The 25,343-nt window shown below is 36.7% G+C and overlaps 1 protein-coding gene and 1 long non-coding RNA gene across 12 annotated transcripts in view; one reads left to right on the forward strand and one right to left on the reverse strand.

Moving 5' to 3' along the window:
- The window catches only part of RFX2 (regulatory factor X2), a 152,288-nt gene extending 130,736 nt beyond the window's left edge, over positions 1 to 21,552 (forward strand). For all 11 annotated transcript variants that reach the window (XM_074203793.1, XM_074203785.1, XM_074203786.1 and 8 more), the window contains 7 exons: positions 937 to 1,091; positions 2,834 to 2,931; positions 6,284 to 6,433; positions 13,943 to 14,151; positions 16,641 to 16,794; positions 17,672 to 17,714; positions 19,266 to 21,552. In XM_074203793.1, coding sequence (XP_074059894.1) covers positions 937 to 1,091; positions 2,834 to 2,931; positions 6,284 to 6,433; positions 13,943 to 14,151; positions 16,641 to 16,794; positions 17,672 to 17,714; positions 19,266 to 19,375 — 919 coding nt within the window. In that variant the 3' untranslated portion in view covers positions 19,376 to 21,552. The remainder of the gene's footprint in view (positions 1 to 936; positions 1,092 to 2,833; positions 2,932 to 6,283; positions 6,434 to 13,942; positions 14,152 to 16,640; positions 16,795 to 17,671; positions 17,715 to 19,265) is intronic.
- Positions 8,243 to 25,343, reverse strand: part of LOC141500557 (uncharacterized) — a 30,878-nt gene continuing 13,777 nt past the window's right edge. The window contains exons 2-3 of the long non-coding RNA XR_012471963.1: positions 16,665 to 16,826; positions 8,243 to 14,696 (exon numbers count right to left, since the gene is read on the reverse strand). This is a non-coding gene — a long non-coding RNA (uncharacterized LOC141500557). The remainder of the gene's footprint in view (positions 14,697 to 16,664; positions 16,827 to 25,343) is intronic.

The raw sequence follows: 25,343 nt of genomic DNA on the forward strand, positions 1-25,343 counted from the left end.
CTAACTTAGGAGATGGTAACCTGAGCATGTATCATCTCCAGGCTGAATTCTGCCCTAATGTCCTTGAGGGGACAATCTCTGAGAAGCACTTGCCACAGCCAAAGCCAGGGCTGGATTCTAGGTCTTCCAATCTCCACCTATGCCTGCTTCATAGAAAATGCTTTTAAGTCCAAATTTAACTGGCAGGCCATAGGTTGCCAACTACTCTAAGTAACCAAATGATACAAAGTTGTAGGGAGGAAGGAAACCTTATTTCATTTGATTATATAATAGCTAAGTACTATTATTTATCCCAGTTTTCTGTTGAGGACAATGAGGTTAAATGAATTGACCAGAATCAATCAGCTAGTAAATATCTGATTTTGGTCTTGAACTCTGGTAATCCTGACTCCAGGCCCAGTGTTCTATCCACTGCACCACCTTACTGCCTAGAAAGAACCTTAGAAAGAACAAATAGTATTGTTTTCTATTTAATTGTCATAATGTATAAGGAGGGGTTCAGGTTGCTGACCCTAAAACTTTTCAACTTGAATGAGCTTCATGAAACCAAATTAGAAAATACTAGAAATATTTTTTTGCATGTAATCTGCTAGTTAGTGAGTTTAGATAAAATGTATACTCTTAAAAAGTATGCAATTTCTTGCAAAGTGCAGGGTGAAAGGACAGCTATTTATCAGCAGGTAATACATCTGATACAACATCCAAACAGAACAAAACGGAGTGTGAAGAAAAGGCCTGGTGATCAAAAGAAAAATAAACCCAAAATAGAACTTTTTTCAGATTTCCTGGGCATGTTGTTAATATTTTCTGCTTATTTCTAGTGGATTGCAATAGGTCTTCATCAGGCAATCTCCCTTTGCATTAATTTATAGAAATGTTTGGCTTCAAATAGCTATGCTGAATGCAAGTGATGTTATTTTGCCCATTTCCATACAGTGAAGAAGAACATGAAGTTGCTGTCATTCCAAAGGACAAGCTTATTACACTGTGTAAATATGACCCTATATTAAAGTGGATGAGAAATTGTGATCACATACTGTATCAAGCTCTGGTGGAGATTCTCATCCCTGATGTGCTGAGACCAGTGCCCAGTAAGCAAATTCTGTTCCAAATTCTTATTCTAACTTAGCTCTAGTCTTTTGATGGTAGAAGCATGTCTTTGTGTCCTTTTGTTTACTGAGCTACATAGAACAAAATATAACTTGTGATAACATCTTAATATATAGTTAGTGCCTAAGTTATTTTCTCTGTAATCTAAATCAAGAAGAGGAAAAAGAATGTCATTACTGTCCAAGACTATTACTTTCTGTAGTGGCAAATAGAGGTTGACTGCACTAAGAAGGCATTTAACTAAAGTTAATCCTTCCTCAGTATCTTGTTTGGGATATGTTTATAAACAGGTCATGTTGGTAATCATGTTAGTTTCTGTAACCTTCATTATAAAATACCAGACAGACACGTTTGTGTCAGCCTCTTTATTTATTTGGTTACAGTGGAGATGGCTAGAATGGACTTTTTTTACTGACTCTCACTCCATCTGAGCCATCTAAAACAGATACTATTGGAATCTCTTCATAGTAATATCTGATGGCATTTTTTTATACCCTTCCCAGATAGTCTGTGCTCAAAACCTCCTGGTGGAATGGAGGTGACCTTTTATAAGGCTATATCAGGAGAAGTAAAATTCCAACTAATCCAGTAACTGTTCTGGATTTTGAGTGGCTACATCCATGAAGGCAATATCTAAAGTGATAATGCCACAGATAGAGTATTGAAGGATAGTACTACTACGTGCTAAACACAATATTAGATGCTATAAAAGAAGGCTTTTTTGTGGAGATTTATTAATTCAATCCTTCAACAGATACTTGCTTTAACTATGTCCAAAGCACTGTGCTAGATACTGGCAGGAGAATTGCATATATAAAGTATAATATCAACTACCATGTGATCAAGTGCTAAATGATACGGTAATAAGCAACAGAAATTTAGATTTCTTTCTTATAATTCATATTTTTCTTGACATGGATAAATGAATTTTCCTCTTAATTTTTTTCCCAGTAGAGGAAAAGAAATAATAACTTTTTTGTATTTTATATATTATTCTTCCTTAGTCTTCACTTCTAAAGGTCAGATTTTTCTTAACCATTCTTTGTTACATCATTCATACTGCTCCTTTCTGGACTTTATAGTTTTACCACATCATTTCTTAAAAAGTTGTTAAATAGCTAAAACACAGTGTAAAATGTAATTTGCCAGCAAAAGGACACAAAGTATTAAGGAAATTCAAGGAGATCATTTCTGGCCTGCTGAAAACTTCTTGGAGTGGACTACATTCAAGCTAGGTCTTGAAGTATGGGTAAGATTTTGTTACATAGTGTTAGTGAATGGTTGAGTAAACAGCTAAATAAATGGAAATAGGGAGATTTTGTTCTGCTCAGGAATTGTCGAATTGTCCAGTTTGGCAAGAGTGTCCTGTGTATGTAAGACTGAAATATATGGTAAGATGGACTAGATGGTAAAGGTCTTTGGTGTGTGGTGTAGGATTCTGGACTTTGATTGGAAATAGGGAGTAAAGGGTTTTCAACAAATATCGATATAGCTAAAATGTGTTTTAGGATGACTGGGTGGTATTGTTTAGGGATGAATTGGTAGAGGGAAGCTGTTTGCTGGGTTGTGTAGATTAAAGTGAGATGTCATCAAGAGGGATTGGACTAGGGATCTGGTACAAATGAGATGGAAAGTAAGAGAATGGTATGAGAAAGATTTACTTGTAACATGTTATTGCACAAGAAAAATCTTCTATTGTTAATATTGTTTGATTTTTTTATAGGTACTTTGACACAAGCAATCCGAAATTTCGCAAAGAGCTTAGAAGGCTGGTTGACAAATGCTATGAGTGATTTTCCCCAGCAGATCATTCAAACAAAGGTAACTAGTTTGATAAAATAGCTATTGCTGATACGTAAATTATTGTCAGTAACTCTTGATTGGAGCAGCAAGTTTAGTCTAATTCTGTGTTCCAGGACATGAATCCCTCAGTAAACAATGACTGAATGAATTAATCTGGATAGACTGCTGAGTAAGAGGTCACAAAACCCAAGTATGGATGTACACTATACTATCATGCTCTACCAAATCAGAATATTAGAATAATGTGAAGAAGATGGATTTATTATCCTATTCTTGGAAAGCACAAACAGTTCTTTGCATCAGACAGCTAGGTTCCTTCTTTTATGTATTTAGAAAAATTATTCTCAAGTTTCATTGATAGAGCATAATTTGAGAATGAGGGAGGTTTCCCCTTAGATAGAGCACACCTGGAGTACTATGTAGTCCCTTCCTCCTGGCCATAAAGGAGGTATGTTTCATTATTCTCTCAGAATTTCATAGACTTCCTTTTAGTGATCTTTATATTTACATTGTTGTGGTCTTTGTATATAGTGTTCTTAGTTCATGCTCTGCATGAACTTATGCAAATCTTCCCATGTTTCTCCAGACACTTAGTATTTATTCCTCACCTCCTATATGTTAGGAACTGTGAGATGTTCTCTGGATACATAGAAAGGCAAAATGCAGACCTTGCTCTCAATGAATATATAGTCTAATGGGAGAGACAATATATAAATAAATCTTGTATGTATACAAAATATATACAGTATAAATTGGAGATAATCATAGAGAAAAGGAACTAGCTTTAAGGGTGATAGGGAAAGGTTTCTTGTACAAAGTAGGATTTAAGGTGGAACTTGAAGGAAGTCAGGGAAATCAGGAGGTAGAGAGGAGTAGGGAAATCATTCCAGACATGAGAGACAGCCAGTGAAAATGCTGAGAGTCGGTAGCTAGGAGAAAAAGTAATAAGAAGGCTAGGGTCATTGGATCACAGAATAGGTGTGTGTTGAGGGGAGGCACACATACATATGGAACCTAGGTATAAGAAGATTGGTAAATTAGGAGGGAGTCAGGTAACGAAAGATTTTTAATGTCATAGAGACGATTTTATTTTTGATTCTTCTGGTGTTAGGAAGCCACCAGAAATTATTGAGTGGAGGGAGGAGGAGAACGGGTAGCATATCATATTTGTGCTTTAAGCAAGATTAGTTTGACAGCCAAACAGAAGATATACTGTAATGAGGAGAGACTTGAGGCAAGGAAACCAATCAGAAATCTTTTCAGTAGTCCAGACTTGAAGTGATACAGGCCTGTATCACAATGGTGAATAGTATCAGTGGAGAGAAGAGGGCACATACAGAGATGTTGTTAAAGTAAAATGAACAAAAATTGGCAACAGAATGGATGTGAGGAGAAAGGGAGTTGAGAATGAGGCCTAAGTTACAAGCCTGATCAACTGGGCAGATTTGGGGGAAGAGGTGTTTAAATTTGACTATATTGAATGTAAGAGGTCAAGAAATGCAAGACTGGAAGTTATAAGGGTGATTCAGGATGGATAAGTTAGATTTGAGAATCATCGGCATGGAAATGATAATTGAATCTAAAGTAGCTGATGGGATCATCAAGCAAAATAGTATATAGAAAAAAAGAAAAATTAGGTCCAGGACAGAGATATAGACAGAATATTTTGTTATAGAGTAAATCTTTGTTTTTAGCTTAGACTTATTCAAGATAAATTCACAGTGATAGGGTCATTGGGCAATAATTATAAATAGTTTAGGCACCTTTTTTTAAAACACAATTCCAAATTGAAATTCAGAGTGACTGGACTACTTTACTGCCAATGGTGCATCAGTCTACCAGACATTCCATATACCCTCAGTGATAAGTAGGTTACAAACATTTATTAAGCATTTCTCTGTGTCAGGCACTGGGGATATACATAGAAGCAAACAAAACAAAACAGTTCCTGCCCTCAGGGAGCTAACATTCTAGTAGGGAAGTCAAATTATAATAACAAGTTTGGAAGAGTGAAGGCAAATGAAGTGGGGGCAAAGATTGAAGAGTTAGAAGCATGGCTGGGCTGGGTAAGAAGCGTGGTCAGTCTGAGTCCATTCCCAAAATGGAGCTCCAAATGGAATTCTCCAATGGGAAAAGGGGACTAGCATGGCAGAAGGCTGTTATAGGGTGAGAAGGTTGCCTGTACTAAGAGAAGTTCTAAAAAAGGAAGCTTAGTCATGGTGGCCAAGTTCTTAGAAGCATAGCTAGAAATGACTTCCTAATTTTTGTCATTAATGGCAATTTGCAATAGCTAATCAGTTGGTGATGAGTTTTTTAACCATGACAACACATGAAACAAATAAAAATTATATATAAATACAGAGAGAGAGAGACAGAGACTGAAACAGGGAGAGAGAGAGAGAGAGAGAGATAAAGCTGGATATTAGCACAACTAAGTAAACTTGCTTGGTATTGATTTATATTCAAATTAATTTTAGTGTAACAAATTTTATCACTTTAGTTACTCCCTAGCTCTCCATATGGATTCTTTATTCATTTATCCTTACTCCCTTTTCTCCTCACCTGGATAGGTAAAGCATTTATTGTTTACTGTGAGTTTGGTACTAAATTTTGGGAATGCAAATATAAGGCAAAAATATTGACTCCTCCCCTCAAGGAACTTCTATTCCAATGAAAGGAGATGACATAAAAGAGAGCTGAAAGCAAGAGGGGAAGGGAAGGAAGGAGAAGGTGGGTAAGTCCATTCATTCAGGCCTTGACAGGGGAAGGATGCTCTTGGTAAGGAGGTAGGGTAGAGTAATCAAGTTCTAGTTCTGTTGTTTTGCCTTTACTTTCTATTAATCAGTCAAAATCTTTCCAGATGTATATTCATATTCTCATTTGTCTTAAATACATTGTCTTACATGCATCAAGTCAAGCAGCATTTGTCAAGTACCTTAAGTAACAGGTCCAGTGCTAAGGATATACTGGAGGCATCCATCAGCAGGGAGTTAGGAAAACCTTGCAGATGATGGGATTTTTAAATTAGACTTGAAGGAAATCAGATAAACCACAAGATAGAGATGAGGAGGGAAAGAATTCTGGGCATTGGGGACTGAAAAGGCAAGAAAATGGAGTGTCTTGGATGAGGTCCAGCTAGGAGTGTCTAGGACAAGAAGCCTGGAAGGTAGGAGGGGATTTGGGGGATGGGGGATGTGTGTTGAGCCAGAGGATGGGAGAGAGAGCGGAGGCTTTGTTGCAGATAAGGTATCTTGTTTTGGGAGTTTTGGGGGAGGTAGAAAGAGAACCGATTGGGACCAGCCCATACAAAGACCGCACCTCCACAAGGGGGCCACACACATTTGCTCATGTGGTATCCTTTGTGTCACAGGTGGGAGTAGTGAGTGCCTTCGCCCAGACTCTGCGAAGATATACGTCCCTGAACCATCTGGCACAGGCAGCCCGGGCAGTCCTCCAGAACACTTCCCAGATAAACCAGATGCTCAGTGACCTAAATCGAGTGGACTTTGCCAATGTGCAGGTGATTTCTTGATGTTTTTCCTTCCAAAAATGAGTAGAAATGAATCATTATATTTTACTGTCTGTTATTTAATGGCTAAGATTTCTGGATTCTATGGATGAATGATTGTTGAGGGAAATGAGGAAAGGAGAATAGAGATCACAATTAACTTGGAACATTTGGCAGGTAGTAACCATCTCAAGTGATATTCAACAGTAGTTTTAAATTTCATATTCTATTGCCTCAGAATTGGAAGTCTTGACTGGATAACTTTAGCCTGGAAGCACAGTTTAAAAAAAAATGTAGTAGATTAGAGAATTGAGTTGACTCTTATACTGGGATTCAAAATTCAAGATAAGGTAGCTATGATTGGACAGTTTGTCTGAAAAATATCTAGGAGGGGGCGGCTAGGTGAGCAGTGATTAAATCATCAGCCCTGGAGTCAGGAGTACCTGGGTTCAAATCGGGTCTCAGACACTTAATTACCTAGCTGTGTGGCCTTGGGCAAGCCACTTAACCCCATTTGCCTTGCAAAAACCTAAAAAAAAAAAAAACCTAGAAATTTCAGTGGACCACACGTTTGGCTTTTGATTCTGCAGCCAGAAAAACTAACTTAATATTAAAAGAATAGATTCAATGAAGAATTAGGTAATGAGGGCAATGAACAGGGCTCATCTGGAATCTTGTGCTCAATTCTGGGCATCATATTTTATTTTTTTTATTTTATTTTTTAGATTTTTGCAAGGTAAATGGAGTTAAGTGGCTTGCCCAAGGCCACACAGCTGGGTAATTATTAAGTGTCTGAGACCGGATTTGAACCCAGGTACTCCTGACTCCAGGGTCGGTGCTTTATCCACTGCCACCTAGCCGCCCCTGGGCATCATATTTTAAAGAAGACATTGTTAAGCTGGAAAGTTGATAAAAAGATCTTGTCCCATGCAATGTTAGTACAGGCTTACACTATGGACTCCTCTTTTCCATTGTATCTTACTCTTAGAAACATACTAATTGGGGCAGCTAGGTGTTGCAATGGGTGGAGCACCAGCCCTGGAGTCAGGAGGATCTGAGTTCAAATATGGTCTCAGACACTTAATAATTACCCAACTGTGTGACCTTGGGCAAGTCACTTAACTCCATTGCCTTGAAAAACAAAAAAAAAACAAAGAAAAATGCTAATTTTTGCAGGTGTCAGGATACTGCTCATGGGTAGGGTCCTTCCCTTATCATATCCTTAGCCCACCACTGATCTATCCTTTCCCCTCTACCTTTATTTCTACATTTGTCTCCTTTTGTCCTTGCTTTTCCACTCCTCCAGGTGCCAATTGCTCCCCAGGGTTTCAACCTTTTTCTTCCCCCTCTTCCCCTGTTCTCACATAAGACAAGTAGACATTTCAAGCACTCTCCAGGCCTCTTCCATTGTAAGACTGCCATCTCCCCTCACTCATCATTTCTCTTTACCTATAAGGGCATTTATCAGTGAAATTGTTCCACCTGCAAAGGAAGACTTCCTTTCTTCCCTTCTTCATTCTTTCTCCCTCCCTCCTTATCCACAACCCTACTGATTGTTTTCTTTCTGAGATCTCAGAGGTCACTGTTCCCTCACGTTCCTCCCTTTGAACTAATCCCAGACACTTCTTTGTTTGCCCTGGTCCCCTCCCTACCTTCCAAGTCCCCTACCATGTTGTGTTGTAATCCTGAAAAAATATCAAGAGGCAAGGTGTCTCCAGATTTTGTCCATAAGTCCCCTGTCTGCCTCTTCATTATTAACTTTACTAGATTTCTGCCTTCTTCCTTCTTGTGTATATTTGGGGGGGGGGGGGGTTTGCAAGGCAAACAGAGTTACGTGGCTTGCCCAAGGCCACACAGCTGGGTAATTATTAAGTGTCTGAGACCAGATTTGAACCCAGGTGCTCCTGACTCAAGGGCCCGTGCTTTATCCACTGTGCCACCTAGCCACCCCCTTCTTGTGTATATTTAGAAAAAAGTTTCTTACTTTTTTACTTACTGATCTCTTGGTTGTCACTTTGTTGCAATTGCTTTCCTTGCACTGCATTTGTTTACTCCAGTATTTGTTATTTGGAATGTTCAGGAAGCAAAAGGATCTCTTTGGTTCTGGTAGTTTCATTTTTTTTTTAACCATTTATCCATACAACTCTTTTTTAAAATTTATTTTCATCCATTTGTATATGCTTGTATGCAAAGTTACAAAGTTTGCCTCCATCCTCCCTCCCCACCCCCATCCTCTCTGTTGGGAAGTCAGGTTAGCATTTTACATACATATTTTGTTAAACATATTTACAAATTAGTAATTTTTGGCATGAGGAATTAGAATTAAGGGAAAGAGATTCATGAGATAATTTTTATAAAGTGTTCATTAGATTTAGTAGAGGTCTTTTTTATTGTGTTTTGTTTGTTTTTCTTCCATTGGTTGGGGATAGTATAATCCATAATCTGTCAAATACAGCTGTCCTAGCTCCCTGGACTGCCAAGAGGGGTGGCTTCTATCATTGTTGTTCATTATGAGATGAATTCTCTTGGCTCTACTCCCTTAACTCAACATCAGATCCTGTAAGTCATTCCATGCTTCACAAGAGTCTCACCATCTGTTGTTTCTTATAGAATAATATAGTATTCATTGTACCATAACTTGTTTAACCATTCCCCAATTTATGGACATCCCTTCAGTTTCTAATTCTTTGCTACTCCAAAGAGAGGTGCTATGAATATTTTGAATCATGTAGGACTCCTTCCATTGTTTATGATTTCTTCTGGATATAGTCCTAGAATTGGAATTGTTGGGTCAAAGGGTATGAACAGTTTTATTGCTCTTTGGGCATAGTTCCATACTGCTCTCCAAAATGGTTGGATCCATTCACAACTCTACCAGCAATGCATCAATGTCCCAATCCTTCCACAATCTCTCCAATATTGATTATCTTCTCTCTTTCTCATCTGAGCTAATCTAATAGGTGTGAGATGATACCTCATTGCTGTTTTAATTTGCATTTCTCTAAACAATAGTGGTTTGGAGCATTTTTTCATATGCTTATATATAGCTTTAATTTCTTCATTTGAAAACTGCATGTTCATATCCTTTGACCATTTATCAATTGGGGAATGACTTGTGACCTTATTTTAGAAATGAGACCTTTATCAGAACTCTTGGTTGTGAAAATTGTTTCCTAGCTTTCTGCTTTTCTTCTAATTTTGGCAGCATTGATTTTATTAGTACAAAACCTTTTTAATTTAATATAGTCAAAATCATTCATTTTTACAGTTTATAATATGCTCTAATTCTTGTTTGGTCATAAATTTATCCCTTTTTGTAGATCAGATAGAATTTTTTTGGTCTATTAATTTATCTGTGGTATATCACTCTTTATGTCTAAATTCTGTACCCATTTTGACCTTATTTTGATATAGGGGTGTGAGATGTGGATCAATTCCTAGTTTTTACCATACTTACTTTCCAGTTTTCCCAACAGTTTTTGTCAAATAGTGAGTTCTTATCCCAGAGACTGATTTCTTTGGGTTTGTCAAACAGTGGATTGCTGCAGTTGTTTACTGCATTTTCTTTTGAACCTATCCCAATCCACTGATACATTACTCCATTTTTTAACCAGTACCAGGCAGTTTTAACAACTGCTGCTTTATAGTATAGTTTTAGATGTGGTAGAGCTAGGTCACCTTCCTTTACATTGTTTTTCTTCAGTTCCCTTGCTATTCTTGCCTTTTTGCAACTCCAGATGAATTTTGTTACTACTTTTTGTAGTTTAGTAAAGTATTTATTTGGTAGTTTGATTTGTATGACACTGAATAAGTAACTTAATTTGGGTAGAATTGTCATTTTTATTATATTAGCTTGACCTAACCATGAGTATTTGACATTTTTCCAGTTACTTGGAACTGACTTTATTTGGGTGAGGAGAGCTTTATAATTGTGTTATATTGTTTCTAGGTTTATCTTGGGAGGTAGATTCCCAAGTATTTGATGTTGTCTACAGTTATTTTAAATGGAATTTCTCTATCTCTTGTTCTTGGGTTTTGTTGTTCATATATAGAAATACTGTGATTTATGGGGGTTTATTTTATGTCCTACTACTTTGCTGAATTTGTTAATTGTTTGAAGGAGTTTCTAAAATGATTTTTCTCAGGTTCTCTAGGTATACCATTATATCATCTGCAAGATTGAAAGTTTTGCTTCCTCATTGCCTACTCTGATTCAATTTTTCTTCTCTTACTGCTACTGCCAGCATTTCTAATACTATATTGAATAGTAATGGTGATAGTGGGCATTCTTGTTTTACCCCTGAATTTAATGGAAATGCCCCGAGTTTATTCCTGTTAAATATAATATTTGTTGATAGTTTTAGATAGATACTATTTATTATTTTAAGGTGCAAACTCAATTTATTCCTATATTTTCTAGTGTTTTTAATAGGAATGGATGTTGTATTTTATCAAAGTCTTTTTCAGTATCTATTGAAATAATAATATAGTTTCTGTTGGTTTTACTGTTGATATATTTAATTATGTTGAGTGTTTTCCTAATATTGCCCATCTCTGCTTGGTATAAATCAAACCTGATCATGGTGTATTATCCAAGTAATAACTTCTTGTAGTTTCATTGCTAAAATTTTATTTAAGATATTTGCATCAATATTCATTAGGGAGATTGGTCTATAATTTTGTGTTTTGGTTCTTCCTGGTTTAGGTATCGGTACCATGTTGGTGTCATAAAAGGAGTTTGGTAGAACTCCTTCCTCCCCTATTTTTTTAAACAGTTTATGTAGAGTAGGAATTAATTTTTCTCCAATTGTTTGGTAGAATTCACTTGTAAATCCATCTGGACTTGGAGACTTTTTCTTAGGGAGTTTATTGATGGTTGCTTTAATTTCTTTTTCTGAAATGGGGTTATTTAAGTAATTTATTCTGTCAATCTGGGAAGTTTATATTTTTGTAAACATTCATCCATTTCACTCAAGTTGTACAATTTATTGGTACAGTTTGGCAAAGTAGTTCCAAATTCTCTCTTTAATTTCCTCCTCATTGGTGGTTAGTTCACCCTTTTCATTTTTGATACTGGGTATTTGGTTATCGTCTCTCTTTTTTAAAAATAGATTAACCAGGCTTATCTATTTTATTGGCTTTTTCATAAAACCAATTCTTAGATTTATTTGTGAGATCAAAGGATTTTTTTGCTTTTTATTTTATTAATCTCTCCCTTGATTTTTTAGAATTTCTAGTTCAGTATTTAATTGGGGATATTTAATGTATTCTTTTTCTAGCTTAGATGTCTTAGATGTCTGACCTATAATAGCAAAGACAAAAGTCCATGCCTTCAAGGAATTTACATGCTTTAATAAATACTTAGTGAGGGGGCAGCTAGGTGATGCAATGGCTAAAGCACTGGCCCAGGAGTCAGAACTGGAGTTCAAATCCAGCCTCAGACACTTAATAATTGCCTAGCTGTGTTGCTTTGGGCAAGCCACTTAACCCCATTGCCTTAAATAAATAAATAGTTATTGAATGAATGGCTGTATTCTCTCTAGGATGTCCTCTACAAAGGTAAGTAAATACAAGCTAATTTTATCAAATCCTCAATTCCTCCTCTGCCCTCCGTTTTTACATTTGTTCTCTCCTCTATTCCCTCTTTGCTACCACCCTAGCTAGCTCAAGTTTTCATGGCCACCCACCTGAAGTATTATAATTGCCTTCTAACAATACTTCCCACCCCATCCTTTTCTCTTCTTCCTTTTTGACCTTCCCCTCCCACATTAGTATTGCTTCTAGAAATAATCTTTCTTATATATTAATTTAGTCACGTCATAATTCTCAAAAATCTTCCTTGGTTTCAAATATTTCTAATTATTATGCATTCTTTATTCTAGTTAAATTGTGTCCCTCAAATTACTTTCTTCACTTCATGCTAAGGTTCTCATTGTTAGTTTGAAACTGCTTATTCTTTAATTTTCACTTAATTATTATCTATCTTTTGATGCATAACTCACAAGTACTGGGAAGTTTTCCCTAGCTTCCTTTCATTCCTGTCTGTTAAGAACTTTTCCCCCTAAATCCCATGTATTTATAGTGATTTCTCCTTCACAGTAGATTTTCAAACAAAATCCAAGAGAACCACTTAACTACTATTGTAGTAGATAGTCTCCATGATCCTCCTCAGCTCATGAGATGTTGTGTATTATCGTTCTGTGTATTTGTAGCTTTATGAGCTTTATTTCTTCTCTATCATAAGATTTTATAGAATAGAGTAATTCCAATTTGGGGGTCCTTTCATCATACTTTTCAGCTTTCTCTAAACTTTCAGTTTACTCTTTTATGAAATTGATAAGTCAATGAGTTCAAAAACGTTGGCTGTTTCTTTATTGCCTCAATATTTAAAGCAGGCATTTAATATCCTGCAAAATCTAATTCTAAACTACCTTTCCAGGCTTATTTTATTTATTAGAATAAACTGAACTTAGTAGTTATTTCTTGAATTTGACATTCCATCTTCTGCCTCTAAGCAATTTTTTTTTTGTTTGCAAGGCAATGGGGTTAAGTGACGTGCCCAAGGTCACAGAGCTAAGCAAGTATTAAGTATCTGAGGCTGAATTTGAATTCAGGTCCTCCTGACTTCAGGGCCTGTGCTCTATCCAATGTGCCACCTAGTTGCCTATTCTCTAAGCAGTTTTAAAAAATATATATTTTATTTATTTTTCTAGCTACATGCAATGGTAGTTTTCATGCCTCTATGCACTGGCATAGGCCATAAGCTGGTCATTCAGAGAATCAACCAATTATTTCTTCCTTATCCCTGCCTTTTAGATTCATTATCTTCCTTCAACTTCTTTAGCTCAGGTATAGATTCCTTTTTTCTTAATAGTGATATGTTTTTTTTTTCCAATTACATATAAAGAAAGGAAAAACTAAGATTTTGAGTTCTAAATTTTTCTCCCTTCCTTCTTTCTCTCCCCTCTCTCCAAGACAGCAAGCAATCTGTTTTAGGGTATATATGTACAGTCATGTTAAACACATTGTCTTTTTCCCTTGTCCATCAGTCTCTTTATAGTATACTTTTTTTTTAAACATATTATATCCCTATCCTGCTTCCTTCCGAAGTGAAATGTAAACTTTAAAATTATATCCTTAGAGCAGTGGATAGAGCACTGGCCTTGGAGTCAGGAGTACCTGAGTTCAAATCCAGCCTCAGACACTTAATAATTACCTAACCATGTGGCCTTGGGCAAGCCACTTAACCCCATTGCCTAGCAAAAATTAAAGAAAAAAAAATTATATCCTTAGTGCTAGCGTAATGTTTTGCATATGATAAACGTTTAAATGTTGAATTTTGAATTTTATGTAGAAGTACTATACTGTGTCCAAAATTTTGTGCCTTAATTATAGAAAGTATTATTAAAGATGGAAGTGAAGAAATTATCAGTTGCATTCATGTTTTCATAAATCTTACAGCTACCTGTTTCAACTCTGTCACTGAATTCTTTCCTAATTTCCTTTTGTGCTTACTCCCAGGAACAAGCTTCATGGGTGTGCCAGTGTGAAGAGAGTGTGGTACAGAAGTTGGAGCAGGATTTCAAGCTGACTTTGCAACAGCAAAGTTCACTTGATCAGTGGGCTACGTGGCTTGATAATGTTGTCACTCAGGTTTTAAAGCACCATGCTGGAAGCCCTAGCTTTCCCAAGGCAGCAAGACAGTTTCTGCTTAAATGGTCCTTTTACAGGTAAGTTCCAACATTGTCTTCTTAGAGTTTTTTTATTATCCTCAGCTTTTGTGGTTCTGGAACATTCTGATGTTAGTACTAGTAGGTAATCACTATGGGGTAAGGAAAGGTCTGAATTAGAGGGAAGGCTAAATAACTGGCAGTCCATACCCGGCCATAAACTATCTCTAGTCTGTGCTCCTAATTGCTGACAAGCTATTCCAGGCAGGCATAGAAGGTTTCTTCAGTATGGAGCTATATTGAATTTCTTGAGGCAAAGGAGCATGTCTCCTTCATCTTTATATCCCTTGATAATGCCTAGCATAAAACCACATATGTAGTGACACATGTGCATAGATGTTGTAGGCACATCATCAATATTTGCTGAATCAATGATTTTCCCAGTATAGAATTAATCAGGGAAGATTTCCAGTGGAAGGGGAGTTTGCAGTGGCACTGGGATAATGACAGGTGAACAGAAGCAGAGGAAAGCACTGTGGGGAACAGTATTTCTCTATCCTCAGCTTGATGTGGTATTATCAATATAATGAAGAAGAATCAAATGGCTGAAAAACAAAATACATATAAACAAAAATATAAATGAAAGATGTTCAGGGCTTTTAAGCAAACAAAACCAACAATTCCTTACTCTAAAAACACACATAGCTTAATTATTTTAAAGTAGTAATACCCTGGCTATGACTTCTCCACAACTGTGTATTTCTGTAGCTAAATTTACACATGGAAGAGAAAATAGTAGGCAGTGTTTGAGAAAATAAATGCTGCTGCTCTGCTATGAAGGGGGTGTGGATCCACATTTACATGCAGATTACTGCATTACCCCTTGGGGATGTTGGCAATGCAGAGCAGCATATAGATTTAAAAAAAAATAGGTGCAAAATAGAAAACATCTAAGACTACTCAATATTTCCCCCCCCCTTTTTTTTTGTGGCTTTCATGTTGTTGAATATCTTTAAAGTTGTTTCTTTGTTAATTGCCAGTTTGGGAATGGATGAAAACAGAGTGGTTTCAGAATAGCATCAATTTCTTTAATTTCTTGACTTCTAGAGATTTCAAATACACACATTAATCTCAGATCTTTTCTCTACTAATGTATTTCTCCTTTAACTCTCCTTTCTCTTTCCCCTCTTAAGAACTTCAGAAGAGAATTAATCTTCCTCTAATCTTCTGTAATTCATCTCTTTTAAATCTTTGAAGATATTAAAGTTATGAAGGACTACTTGACCCTTCCTTCCCCATTTTTAAATTTTGATATAAAATATCAAAAAAGATTTTCTATTATTCTTAAATCATGATAACATTTGAGAGATCCTGATCAGCTTTTATTTTTTTTTCCATCAGAAATGCTTGAGAATCTTTTATTCTATTAATACATTTTTCCCCCTGTAGGATTATAGTCAGCTTTGCAGGGTAAGTTATTTTTGGTTGTTAAGTCTTTTCCCTTTTGAAATATAATTCTAAAGTATCCTCTTTTTCATAGTAGAAGTTGCCAGTTCTTTATATGATTCTAACTCTGGTTCATCCCTTGGAACTTAGATGCTGCTTTCTGGGTGATTGTGTTGTTTTTTTTTTTTTTTTCTTTAACATAGGAATTCTGGATTTTAGCTGTGATATTCATTCCTGGGACTTTTTCCTTTTTAGGATTTCTTTCAGGAGAAAGAAACTTCACTTAGCTCTCTGGCTGTAACTGATCCAGTGGTAGTCCTTTGCTCTTACAGCCTAAGGACAGAGAATCTTATCCACTATATGTGTCCCTGGTTCTTTTAGGACACTCTGGTCTTTATTTGCCTGTTCTGGAAGGCTATACCAGTGGCACTTTTGGTTGACTTTGTACAGTTCTGGGGTGGAAGAAGTCATTTTCTCATAGTTTTTTTAAGTTATTAATCTTCAGTCTGGTGAGATTTTTAGGTTTTTAGTGGAGTAGGTATGAGACTGTTATTTTGTACAAAAGTTGTATTGAATTAAGTTTGCATAATTTAATGAGAATAGGATATAAGCATTGGTTGGCTGATCTTATTATGATCAATGAATCAGTATGAATAACCATCTCTTCATTAAAAAGAGCTTAAAAAGCATTTTTGCATTTTGCCCATCCACTCTAGGGAAGAGAAGTGAAGGAATAAATAAAAAGGATTAAGTGTTGAGTACTATGTAGTGAATACTGATACAGACACTAAAATAAGACAGTCAGTCATCTAACCTCAAGTAACTCCTGCTACACAGTTCATAGTTCCTACCATGTGAATGTTACCATCAACTTAGCGCTCTTAAGTACCAAATAACTTGGGTGTGGCTGGGGAGGGCACTTTTATTTTCAGGTCTAACCAGGTAGATGGATCCTAAGGGTCACAAGGGCATTTGGGAATTGTAGGAAATGACATATTGAAGACTTGATAATAAATCCTAGTATTTGCATTTGCTAGAGAGAAATATGTTTTAACATATTCTAGAACATATAAAGTAACCTTTTGTTTTCTAAACTTTTCTAGCTCCATGGTGATTCGTGATCTCACCTTGCGTAGTGCTGCCAGTTTTGGTTCCTTTCACCTGATTCGCCTACTGTATGATGAATACATGTTTTATCTGGTTGAGCATCGAGTCGCTGAGGCAACAGGAGAGACTCCAATTGCTGTAATGGGAGAGGTGCGAGCTCTTTCCATCAAGGTGCTAATAACCTTGGACATAAATAGAAAGGATTAGTGTATCATTGCTACTGGATGGAGTACTTGTTTTATTGAGAGTTGAAGAATAAGTTTGGAAAGCATATTTTAACTTAAAAAAGAAATATAGTTGACTAGAGATTACAAATGCATTTTGAGCAAACCACTCTTGGATAAAGAAATGGCTCATGTAAGCCACAAGTTAAGGTTCAGAAGGTCCACTGGATTGCAAATGTCTTTTAATTACTTGGCTTCCAGGCCAGCAGGAAAGATACCTGAAGTATTTTTCTTGGAGTTCACATTAATATACAGATTCTTTTATTTAGTCAAGTGTTACTTCTTTCATAATGACAGCAACACCAAAATCCAAATGAAATTCAACTATATTAGTTTATTTTACTACTTGTCCCATACATGTCATGTCTAGATTATGTGAATTATCAAAATAAACCATTGGAGAGGGATCAGATTCTGAGTGGAGTGGCTCTGGCTTTAACAAACACTTATATATAAACTTTGTTTTTCCAGTCTTGGATTTTCTCTTCCTCTCATACTGAATAGAGATCCTGGTGTATTTGGCAAAATAAAAGTGGAGACAAACATAATCAAAGATCTAAAAGTATTACACTTTTACAATGCAATAACAATTGCTAATGTTGAAGTCACTTAAGCTCTTTGACAACTACAACTGTGTCTAATCTGAGCTTTCTATATTTCTCAGACCTAACAAAGTATTTTTTATGAAGTAGGTGTTTAAGAAATGTTTATAAATATAATGTTTATAATGGTGTAAATTTCATTGACACCATTTTGAATCCCTTTATTCATCAGAAATGATTTGATGATTTGTTCTCTTTCAGTTCAATGACCTTGCCTCCCTGTCCCTGACCCTGCTAGATAAAGGTATATGCTAGCATCATTTGCTTATTTTTTTTTGGGGGGGGGGGGGAGCAGATCCATCCTGTTCCAGAGTGGGATTTAATATTTATGTTGTCAACTTAGCTTCTTTTATCCTCTCTGTAATCAATATAACAGGAATTGGATTTAGGAATAAAATTATGATATTTGTTTTACATATGTTATTTCATTTGGTTTTCACAATAACCCAGAGACATAGGTCCTATTCTTATCCTCATTTTATGGACAAGGAAACCAAAGTTGAGCATGACTAAGTGACTTGCCCAAGATCCCATAGCTAGTAAGAAACTGAGGCAAAATATGATCTCAAGTCTTCCAGTCCAATATTCTATTTCCATTAACTCCCCAACAGATGAAGAGAATTTAGCCCAGTAGGAAATGGGGTATATCCAAAAAGGATCCTCCCTATCTCTTCAGATCCAACTGAGACACAGAAAAAGAAAAACTGTTTTTACCACTGGAAAGCTAAAAAGATCTTGATCCCTAGGTCTACAGGAAAGCCAGCCTCTACATACCAGATTTAGTTGCTAATCCAAGGCTCCTCGTGCAATGCATGGGCATGCTGAGGACTAACCCTTGGACCGAGGAAAGCTGAAAGGCCAGAGAGCTTTGTACTTATCACTTTCCCTTCCTGTTCTTATGTGGTAAGGGAAGGGAAAGAAGAAATAAATAAGCCTTATGTGAAGGTGGTACTGAATATATACAGAAATAAGTGCTAGCCAATTAGCTATTCATAAGGTTCTCAGAATTAGGTTATTCTCTTTGTGCCACATATTTCAGGAATCCTGTAGAGAACTAGTAGATATGAGGGCTAAACCATATTCAGTAATCTTGGAAAGGCTGTAGAAAATTGGGAAAGAATGGCAATATCTTAATTTTCAAATAATGGAAGAATAGTCTGTAAACTATAGGCCAGTAAGCTTGACTTCAATTCCTGACAAAATTCCAGGCCATATTATTGAAGAGATCAGTGAAGAATATCCAAATGTAGAACTACTGATCACAAACATGAGTGGTAGACTGCCCAGAGGAGGGATACCAGGGTGAAAATAGGTCTTAAGAGTATATTTAATGAGGGTTAAACCTGAAGAGAAGGCTTGGGGGAAGAGGGTCACAATAGTTATTTTCAAATATTTGAAGGATTGCTCTTTGGAAGGAGGAACTAGACATGTTTTGCTTGGCCTTAGAACAGTGAAATTGTCAAAAAACAGAACAAGGCTCAAAGGAAACCTTCCTAATAATTACTAGTTATCCAAAAATGTTATGGGTTGATTTTGAAAGTAATAGATTCCCCTGGAGTTCTTTGAACAAAGGCCAGTCAACAGGCATTAAGTATAACTGATAACTTCTTGTTGCCTGTGATAAGGTGAATCTTTGTTCAGGTATAGACTGGACTAGAAGGCCTCTAAGGTTCCTTCTGACTTTTAAATTCTGATGTATTTAAGTGTTTGTTATAGTAGACTCCTTAGATATAATTATCCTTTTCTCTTTTTTGTTTCCTCCATACCAATCTACTATATCATTGGTTGTCTACAGATGACATCAGTGATCTCAGCAGTGAAACAGACACAGATGCCCGTGGTCTGGGTGAACCTCTGGTGAAGCGAGAACGTGGTGATCCTAATCACTCTCTACAGGACATCTAGCACTTTGACTTGTTTTTGAGCAGAAGAATTTTCACAGGATTTCAAAGGATCTGGGTTCGGAATTCCTAAAAACCTGGATTTTATAGGACTCCACTCTATTAGTGCCTCTTAGATTATGTAAATGTTTACTTCTACTCAAGGAAGGGCTTCTGAAAAGGGGTCTGTAAGTGTATAAAGGATGCAGTATTTTTAAAGAGGGAAAGCAGTTTTTAACTAGTGTAGAAATTCATATTGGGAAGGTACTTCCTTCCCATTGGATAAAAATGTACATGTTAGTACATTGGAGAGAGAATGGATTCTGAGTTAAGTAGTTCATACTTCTGTTACTTCAGGTAATGTTTCCATCACTGTGAACAAATTGCTTCCTCTGTTGGCATTCTGAAATGTCAGTGCCCAGCCCGAGCCAGAGTGATAGTTGCTTTAGGTTGGCTGTTTAGGAGCCTGGGGCACAGTGAGTTGGCCAGCGCCCTCTAATGGTTTTTATTCCTCTGCACACATTTCTGCTGCAGCCTTGACTAGTTTTCACTGTGGTAGAAGCAGCTCAGGCAAAGTGTGAGAAGTGACAGATTTTCTGGTTTCCCTACAGGGCTTGCAAAGATAGATTCTATGGCCCACACTTGGGAAGAAGCAGCATACATTTTATTGTACTTATGTGGGCTACAAGGGGGCCCTTGGCCTCCCTGCTTCCTTGGAGTGGTGTTTTATGGGAAGAATTAATCTGCCTGTGTTCTTTTTTTAAACTAGAAAGTTTATTTTGCTAAAGGAGAGGCAGGAAAACTTTTTAGAATTCAGATAGCCTCCAACATATGTACAAAGGGATTTCTGTTTGACTCTAGATACCAAAGGATTTTCTAGAAGTAGCAGCTAACCACCAAGTCCCTGTAATTCAGCTTCAGCAGCTCTCAAAAAGCCAGATGGCGCAAAGAGAAAAGCAAAGAATTAGAGCACATAATTTTTTTCTTGTGTAGAGAAAAAGGACAGTCCCCAAGCTTCAATGGCTGGTTTTATTTTATTGGGAAGAAGTGATTTTTAAAAAAATTGTTAAAGGTCATATTTACCATCACGCCAAATTGTTGAGTGTCTGCAATGAGATTTTTTTTACCAAATCTGTGAGCTGAGGGGGTAGTGGGTGGGGTTGGGTTATCAGTGTTATAGGGCAGTGCCTTAGTGAGGACCAACTAGCCTGCTTTATTTTCCGTTTCTAGTTGATATTCAAACAGATGTGCCTGTTATTCATAATACAAAATCTGAATCTTATTTTCTTTCCCCTTCATTGCCAAGATCTGCTTTGAGCTAATGACACTGTAGCAATCTGATGAGGGGAAAACAACCATCCTTGTATTGTCTCAGTACATAAATGTTCTCCTTTATGGAAGAAGAAAACAAATGCCTTTGTGGTCTTGAGCTTCAAATTTTTGTAAAACAGTAACATTTGCATTATTGATTAGCTCCATGGTAACAATTCTGTGCCAAAAAACAAATTGCAAAAAAAAAAAAGGAAAAAAAAATCAAACCTGGTTTAGCATTACATTATGAAAGGTAATAGTTTTTTTTTCTGGAAATATGTTTATATTGATAGTTTTGTGCTCTGATGATTTTCAAGATTTTCTTATAAATGTGTATATTTGAGTGTATCCTGTCCCAAATATTTTCCTATTAATGCAGAAGGTACTAACGAAACTGAGATGGCCTTTTTAAAATGACTTTATGAGAAGTGGAAGATGTGTATGTTGACAGGGCTCTTTACATTCCTAAGTCTATGTAGGCTTGTATGGGAAGAGTAGGGGGTAAAGAAAACATTTTTATTTCAGAAAATCTGTAATAGTTACAGGGTTGAATGCTTCAAAATCGATAATGAAGCAAGGTCAAAAGAATGTTTGGGGTTTTTTTTTTTAGAAATCTATCCTTTTCCTAGAAGAAATTCATGCTAATTTTTTATGGAATGTGATGAATTGGTTTTTCACATGTGGTGACCCAACAAAAATGAACTTCAGCCTCATGTTACATCTCTGTTCCTTTGCAAGAATTCCACCAAGCAAAGATTAATTATCAAGTGCAGGTGTATACCACAGTGATATATCTGATTAACTCTTTTGATAAATGCCAAAACTGATGTGCACAAAAAATCTCATTGACACTTTCATTTTTAATAGCAATAAACATATTGAATGTGCCCATCTTGGAAATAACCTTCCATGCTTTGAACTGTGGCTTTTCTTTCATCATCTTTTTCTTCGCCCAGATAGCCGATTTGGGTTCCTGTTAATGTGTGGACAACCTCTTACTCTTGGTGGTTTTCATGGGAAATGGGATTAGAGTTGAAGGTACATGGGAAAAACCATGAGGTTTCACAGCCAGCCCTTGGCCCTTATGATGCCAGAGTACTAATCTACTTCAACTTGGTTGAGACATTATTTTCTGAACTTGTCCTTAGCTTGACTGATGTAGCAAAAGGACTTTAGCTCACTTCAAATGACTGACCTATACCAGCTCCTACTAACATCCACACACTCCTCTAGAACTGTTTGCTCTTGCACTTTTGACCTCAGATATGGTTCCAGAAACTGGCTTCTGAAGATGATGATAAAAACTACACCAGAAAAAGCTGTTCCTGTCTTGGGAAGAAAATGTTCAATGTGACAATAATTCAGAAAGAGCAAAAAAGAACAGAAACAATTATTTCTGGAGCACTTTCAAGTTTACACTTTCCATATGACAACTTTGTGAAGTTGTTTTAATATTCCCTCATTAAAAGTAAGAAAAATGGGGTCCAATGAGATTAAGTATAGCCAGGAAATGTCAGAATCAGAATTCAGATCTGGGTTTCTTGAGTGTCAAGACATGGTTTTGATGAGCCAGGGGTCCATGTCCTGTTGTCTTTATAAGATTTCAGATTACAAGCTGAAGAAATCTAGAGGCTCATTACTTGTGTGATGTGATTCCTTTTTCCCCCCTCAAATTGATCTTTAATATATTTTGGTGACAATATTGCTTTTTTCCCCGTTTCCTTTTATCAATTCAGTTCTCTCTGGCTTCTGGATTTTCTTATCAGGATATCTCCATATACCATGCTAGTCTGCATCTCTCCCCTACATTTCCCCATACTGCTGAGAAGGTACCATCTTCCAGAGCCATTTCCCAGTCATAAGTCCCAACCCAATGAGCCTCAGGGAAGTCTATGAGGTTAAAGCTGTCTCCTTTACTTCAAGATCTCTGGTTTGCCTCATGTGTAAGTTACCTTAAGTATAGACATCTGAGGCTGTGGATTTTATAGCTTTCTTAGATTTTTATCTCCTTTGAATTTCTATACTATTTTTCTTACATTGTAGCTATGTAGGTATTTAATTTGGTAGTAAGTCGTAGAATGGTTTCCCCCACATCCACTTCTTTTTCAATTTAATTTTCGCAACTCCAACCTATTTATTTTTTATTTTTGCAAGGCAGTGGGAGTTAAGTGACTTGCTCAAGGTCACACAACTAGGTAATTTAAGTGTCTGAGGTTGGATTTGAACTCAGGTCCTCCTGATTCCAGGGCCAGTGCTCTATCCACTGCATCACCCAGCTGCCCCAAGCAATATATTTTTTACTAGCCCTTATTCTAAGTGGTCAGAGACCCATGAACCTGGGTCCACAAATGACAATCTTGTTTTTAACCACTTTCCTACTCAGTTTACTTCAGATTGTAACTTTCTCTTCTAAAAAGGTACCTTCTATTGACTGTCATGGTGGAAACAACCTATGCTACAAAGGGATTCAGGCTCTTGCCCAAGAAACTGAACTTAAATTTTCTGGATTCAATTCTCTCATCTGTAAGATGAAGGGGATCAACTTATAGGCTTCTTCCAGCTCCAAAATTCTAAGTCCGTATAATTGCATTATCATTGACTGCATTTGGTCCTTTGAGTTTAAGGCCTTTGGGTCTTAGGTTTTTGTGGACATTGTGGAAGATGTATGAAGAGTGTTGAATTCTAGGCCTTTTTCATCTTTGCAACATTTCTTGAATATGTCTCTCTGATACTAGCACCCTCTGGTGCAGAACCTCATCACCTCATGCTTGGTTTACTGCAATAGCTACTGATGGGTCTGCTGGCCTCAAGTTTCTCCCTATTCCAATCTACCCTCAGTTATTTTCCTTAAGCATAGATCTGACCATTGTCAGATCTTTACCCCTCATAAACTCCAATAACTCTCTATTACCTTCAAGATCAAATACAAGATGTTCCCATTGGCATTCAAAGTCCTTCATAATGTAGTCCTTTTTTCCATTCCAGCCTTCTTACACCTCACATATTCTTCAATCCAGTGACTCCACTGGGCTCCTTGTAATTCCAGGGACAAGACATTTCATCTCTTGGCTCCAGAAATTTTCTCTATGCCTGGAATATTCTCCCTCTTCTGTTCCACCTCAGGACTTAATCTGACTTCTTAAGGTTCAACTAAAACCCCCTTTACTGGAAGCCTTCCTCATCTTCCTTTAATTCTGGTAACTTCCCTCTCTTAATTATTTCCTATTTATTCTATGTAGAGCTTGCTTTGTATAGATGTGTTTGCATACTATCTCCCCAATTAGATAAGCTCCTTGACAACAGGGATGATTTTTGGCCTCTTTTCATACCCCTAGAGGGTATAAAATTTGCCTGCACCTAGGGGTACTTAATGTTTATTATTAATTGATAGGTAATGAATCAGAAATCTAAGTCTAAAGATGAGTTCAAGCTACTGAAGTTTTTCCAAGAAAAGGGGTCAATGTGTGTCAAGAAGGATTTTAGAAAGAAAAACAGCTTTTTAGAAGACACTGCATAGGAGACTATGGAAGATATAATGACCCTGAGAACACTTCTGGCAAAAATCACAGAGATCACAGAGTCTCTTTCTCTAGCAAAACTTAAAGATCAGGAGCTTCTCAAACTAAGGAGGCAACCTTGAAATCCAATTAGCCAAATTACAATTAAGACAATCATTTACTAAGCATCTGTAGGCAGAGTACATACAAAAGTTAAATAAAACATGTTTCTGTCCTTATGTAGTTTAAGATTAAGTAGAGGGATAAGACATAAGATAATAATACAAAGTAACACTCAATGAATGCATCAGGAAGGTAAAACATAAGATCAATAGGACAATAAATCTAGGCAGGCTTCATAGAGGAAAAAACATTTATTTGGATTTTAAAGATTGCTAGCAAGTCAATAGGGATGGAAAGTAAAGGAGGACATTTCAAGTATTGAGAACAAAGAGCAAAAATATAGAGGTCAAAAAATGGTATGATGTATAGAGTAGGTGGAAGAGTAATAATGCAAGATAAGAGTAGAAAAGTAGAGCAGCATCAGACTGGAAATCTCTCAATACAAAAGTAAGAAAGGGAGAGACAAGCCAAGCAATCACTGGGTCCTGTACCAGGGAAGCAGGGCTCATGGGAAAGCTGGTCTCATTCTTTAAAGGTTCTCCAAAAATATTTCCCTAATCACTCCTATTCCACTCTGATGCCTCATCCAATGGATGGTTTGTCCATAGTTATCCTGAAGTTGTCCCTGTGTGGCTGTTTTGCTTTCCCCTTAGCCTGTAAGTGCCTCTAAGATCAACTCTTTGCTCTTCATCTCTCCTCACTGTGTCTAATGCGGTGCTTTGTGTATAAGCAGGCACTCTGCTTGTCAATGACTGGGTTACCTATCTCTGTTCATGTGACTGTTAGCACAGAATAACAGAAGTTCGATATGAATTACAGAAACAAGACACAAACACAAAGTAGTTTTTTTTAATTTATTTTTTATTCTCATTTTGTACAAATGTTTTTCTTTACATTAATAAAATATACTTGTTTACAAGTAAACAAAATACCCTTCCCCCCATGAATATAGATAGACTTGCTTGGGCAAAAAAGTAAAGGGGGGAGAAAAAAATTAAAATTAAAAAAAATAATAGTAATAATTGTAGGTATGGCCAGGTGGTGCAATGGACGAAGCACCAG

Source organism: Macrotis lagotis, chromosome X, assembly GCF_037893015.1.
Source record: "Macrotis lagotis isolate mMagLag1 chromosome X, bilby.v1.9.chrom.fasta, whole genome shotgun sequence".
In the NCBI taxonomy this organism is placed as follows: Eukaryota; Metazoa; Chordata; class Mammalia; order Peramelemorphia; family Peramelidae; genus Macrotis; species Macrotis lagotis.